Genomic DNA, 5,000 nt, shown 5'->3' with positions numbered 1-5,000 from the left:
GACTGAGTAGAGAGGGAGAGAGAGAGAGAGAGAGAGAGAGAGAGAGAGAGAGAGAGAGAAGGCAATTCTGAAATTGATGAGCAAGGTGTATGTTTCAATGTGTCTGTGTGTGAGAGAAAAAGAGGGGGGGGGGAGGTGAAGATGGGTTGGATACGGGTTGCTGGGTGGGGGGGGATAACGTCCCGTCCATCGCGCTCATTGGAGAGTGACACTGATGGACCTAATATGGGAGACGTCAGCGCCTGACGGACCTCTGGTATTTATTGTTGGGGTGAAAGCCAAACAGTCAATTACTGTGCTGCTGCAGCAATCATTTTTCACCAGGAGAGATGGAGCCCTGAGATAAACCGGTTTGCCCACAAAAACAATCCATCTGAAAATATGACACCCCGTCTGCATGCTGAGCTGGGTAATCACAGTGAAATTGAGCCTGTGTGTTTACGTGCATGTGTCTGTGTGTGTGTGTGTGTGTGTGTGTGAGAGAGAGAGAGTGTGTGTGTATGATTGTGTCTGACTGTCTGGCTTTTGATGGTGCCATTTTTAGTGCATGTATCAGCATTTTTGCATAGAATCTGTGTGGGCTATGAATCATCTATGTTAGGGTCTGTCTGCCAACACGGTTCTTTGTGTGTTCTGTCAAGAGTGTCTCATGAAGGCACACTGCTTGCACACGCTCCTCTACACGTACTTCCCATGAATTACTGAACATGCATGTCTACCTGAATACACCTTTACAATACCACAACCTGAATGCACATCAAATGTACCCTGTGTCTTCTGTGCCTGTCTTCCTGTGTGTTTTTCAGTGTGTGTGTGTGTGTGTGTGTGTGTGTGTGTTCAAAGCACACACCTATGGCTTCTGTATGTGCGCCACTGCAGCAGACTCTTTTGCATGAGTGGCCATAATGCATTAATCATGTGACATTTTTAGCTGGGCACTGTAGTGGCTCTCTCCGCCACCTCCCAGCACAGTGACACACGACAGAGAACCCATCTCTTTCTCACTCTCTCTTTTTCCTCCTATTCCTTCTCTCTGTCTCTCTCTCTTCTTCCTGCTTTCTCTCTCTGTCTCTCCCCCTCACTCTCCCCTTTTTCCTCCATTCTCTGCTTCCTCCTTTCCCTGTCTGTCTCTCTTCTTCTTCTTCCTCCTTTCCCTCTCTGACTCTCCCCCTCATTCTCTTGTTCCCTCCTCTTTTATGACCGTCCGGAACACGGCCATCCATCTGAGGAGCAATGAAGAGCAGTAACTCGCTCTAGCTACTAAACCTAACACCCCTAAAAGAACAAAAAGCCACCATATTTATATGAAGTCAAAGGGCTGAACCCCCACTCCCCCCAGCACACACACACACACACACAGACACAGACACACCACTGAAAGGCTACACATCACATCTGTCTTTGACCTCCACTTTATGTTTACAGATGTGAACGTCTGTTGGAAAAGAAGGAGGTAAAAGGCAAGACTGGCAGCTTGTTTGGGAAGATTGGTCATATCCATTTAGCAAGAGGGATCAAAATCACGATTTCCCTCGAAAATCAAATTACTTTCTAAAAGGGGGCGCATGGTGCTTAGGGAAAAAGGGAGAGAGGGAAGGAGGGAGAAAGTGTGAGAGAGAGAGCTCGGAGCCAATCATTTAAACGTCTGTTGCTATCTTTGGCAGATCACATCTCTCTCTCTCTCTCTCTCTCTCTCTCTCTCTCTCTCACGTACACACGCTCACACACTCTGTCCCCCCCCCTTTCCAGCCCTCCCTCTCCCCTGAAACTTCCCAAGGGATACCTTGGCAACTCAGGTTTGTGCTCGGCACCAGATTGCTATCATTAGCCGTGTGATGTCAACACTAGGTGGGAGTGGATGACTGCTGCTTGCTTAACAACCACTGCCACTGATTGGCTGGCCTCTGCCTTTCTGATTGGAAGAGGGAATGATAACACATGCATATATCAAATGACTCGGCCAGTTGCTTTTGTGGACCAAAAGCATGACGCATTTCAGGCACCCCCCGAGCTTAAGAACATCTGGAGGACCCCCTGATTCAGCAAACAAAGTGCTTTACAGTTATCTGACCTCAGTACAGGAAGTTAAAAAAAAAAAAATGTAGTTGATGCAGCTGCATAATGCAACCAAGCCCATTTGGACTTACTGGGCAACTTGGACTGTTTGGTCCCTCAGTCCCCATAAAATACCACAGTGATACTTCTTAATAGTGTGTGTATTATTTCTATCCTATGGAGCCCTATACAGGCACCCATAAAATATTCCAAATACTCGAATTGAACGGTGGTGGTAGCTAGTTTTACCGCTGATGTATTACCACAGGGCTCACCTTGGTGGCCAGTAGCCGGGTCAGGTAGATCTCGGACACCATCTTGCTGCCGCGATCGCCCTCCTTCTGGTCGCCGTGCTCGTGGTTCTTGACCAGGTGCCAGACCTTGACACCGCTCTCCAGGTCGGGCGTGATCATGGGCGTGCGGGAGCGGAGGCTGTCGGGGCTGCCCGTGGTGTACTTGATCATGTTCTCTGAATGAAGGAATAAAAAAGAGAGAAAAGAAAAAGAGAGAGAGAGAGAGAGGGGAGAAATGAGAGATTCTCTACGTGGCTGAGCAGTGGTCAGGTTCAAACAGACTCACACCCAGACTGTAGGAGCTGTCCCCTGGGGAACTTGATCATATTCTTTGCACAGAGGAAGGGGAACTGAAACAGAAGGGCTGAAGTCCTCACATCCATCTTGTCTTTGCCCACTCAGAACTTGACCATGTTTGTTTTTGGTTGTTCTCTTTGTTTGTCCCGTTGTTCCTCACAGATATTGTTTGTGATGGGGTCTTTTATCTGGCTCTTCAAGAGAGACACCCCTTAAAACCTTTTAGATTTTACAATGTGCACAGGTCAGTCAGTCAAACATGAGTTGAGTGAGTGATCTTGATTCCTTTCCACAGTTTACGAATGTACATGTAGCCTAGTGTTGGTAGGAAACACTCAGGCCTTGTGGGTCTTTTTTCATAGTTTGTGAATAGTGTGTGCGTGTGAGTGAGAGTGAGAGTGAGAGTGGAAGTGTGTGAGAGTGAAAGTGTGAGAGAGAGAGAGCAAGAGAGAGAGAGAGAGAGAGAGAGAGAGGGATATGTGTGGGGGGAAGGGGTGCTAAGATCTGAGATTGGATATAAAACTTTTAGGGGAGCGCACACACACATACACACACACGAGTGGTTAATTTTTCATGCTGCCCGGTTCTGGGGTTGTAGCACAACCTCTTCACCCGGTCTGCATGCGGGCATGAGATCGAACAGGTGTCTGAGAGCATGAAATATTCATGGTGCTCGGGAGGAATGACATTTAAACACACACACACACACACACACACACACACACACACAAACACACACACACACACACACTCACACACACACACACACACACACAGTCACGCACAGAAACATCAGGGTTCACTGAATGTTTACACTTATGTGAAAATAATTGATCAGCCTGGTGAAGTTTAAAAAGAAAAAGTGTTTTTGTGTTTTTGCCATGACAGAATCTCCACCTGACTGACACAGCTCTTCTAGAGAGAGATGGAAAGGCGGACAGATTGAGAGCGAAGCAGAGACAAAACAGACAAGAAAACTGAGAGACAGCAGGAGACTGAGAGACAGAGGATGAAGAGAAAAGAAAGAAAAAAAACAACAACTGTGAAGGCTGTGCAGAAGCATAACAGAACGAGGGAGATGGAGGGATGGAGAGGAAGTGATGGATGTGAGTGAGAGAGAAGGGAGGATGATGGAGGGAGATGGAGAGGAAGAGATGGGTGTGAGTGAGAGAGAAGGGAGGGAAATGGAGGGAGATGGAGAGGAAGAGATGGGTGTGAGTGAGAGAGAAGCGAGGGAGATGGAGGGAGATGGAGAGGAAGAGATGAGTGTGAGTGAGAGAGAAGTGAGGGAGATGGAGGGAGATGGAGAGGAAGAGATGAGTGTGAGTGAGAGAGAAGCGAGGGAGATGGAGAGGAAGAGATGAGTGTGAGTGAGAGAGAAGTGAGGGAGATGGAGGGAGATGGAGAGGAAGAGATGAGTGTGAGTGAGAGAGAAGCGAGGGAGATGGAGGGAGATGGAGAGGAAGAGATGAGTGTGAGTGAGAGAGAAGCGAGGGAGATGGAGGGAGATGGAGAGGAAGAGATGAGTGTGAGTGAGAGAGAAGCGAGGGAGATGGAGGGAGATGGAGAGGAAGAGATGGGTGTGAGTGAGAGAGAAGGGAGGGAGATGGAGGGAGATGGAGAGGAAGAGATGAGTGTGAGTGAGAGAGAAGCGAGGGAGATGGAGGGAGATGGAGAGGAAGAGATGGGTGTGAGTGAGAGAGAAGGGAGGGAGATGGAGGGAGATGGAGAGGAAGAGATGAGTGTGAGTGAGAGAGAAGCGAGGGAGATGGAGGGAGATGGAGAGGAAGAGATGAGTGTGAGTGAGAGAGAAGCGAGGGAGATGGAGGGAGATGGAGAGGAAGAGATGAGTGTGAGTGAGAAGCGCTGAGGAAGCCTTTAGGGTGCCGAATGAGTTTGCAGTTCCTACATGCCACTGTTGTTTTGGGGATGACAAACAAACATACAAATATTCTGCCATTCACACACAAACAAAAACAGACATAAAGGGTGTATATACATGTGACTAATGACATAGTCGGCTTCACTAGATTCTGACTTTCTTCTCTTTCTCCTGAACACAATAGGCTGTAGCTCGGGTCACTTCACTCTTTCATTCTATCACTCTCGGTTCTGTCCTCTGAGCTCTATATTTGCATGTTGTGCCTCACACGTTCAAAGTTAGTCCCTTATCTCTTTGAAGCTTTACAATGAAGACAGGAGGAGTAAAAGGAGATGTGTGAAATGATTTACCCTTCTTTCTCTCTATCTCTATGCCTCTGTTTGTTTTCATTTTCACCTGCTCGTGTCCTCTCTCACATTCATCCCCACTCTACCTGAAGTCTGCTTGATTGGGTGCAAAGGTAGTGCCGTATG

General features: G+C 47.8%; 1 protein-coding gene across 1 annotated transcript in view; it reads right to left on the bottom strand.

Moving 5' to 3' along the window:
* plxna4 (plexin A4) overlaps window positions 1–5,000 on the bottom strand; it is a gene marked incomplete at its 5' end in the record, with an annotated part of 214,935 nt that overhangs the window by 10,646 nt on the left and 199,289 nt on the right. The window contains one exon of the mRNA XM_080850971.1: window positions 2,331–2,524. Coding sequence (XP_080707097.1) covers window positions 2,331–2,524 — 194 coding nt within the window. The remainder of the gene's footprint in view (window positions 1–2,330; window positions 2,525–5,000) is intronic.

This window comes from Sprattus sprattus (assembly GCF_963457725.1).
Source record: "Sprattus sprattus genome assembly, chromosome: 14".
NCBI classification, from domain to species: Eukaryota; Metazoa; Chordata; class Actinopteri; order Clupeiformes; family Clupeidae; genus Sprattus; species Sprattus sprattus.
The sequence above is the reverse complement of the archived record's forward strand: the minus strand, read 5'-3'. Positions and strand labels throughout refer to the sequence as shown.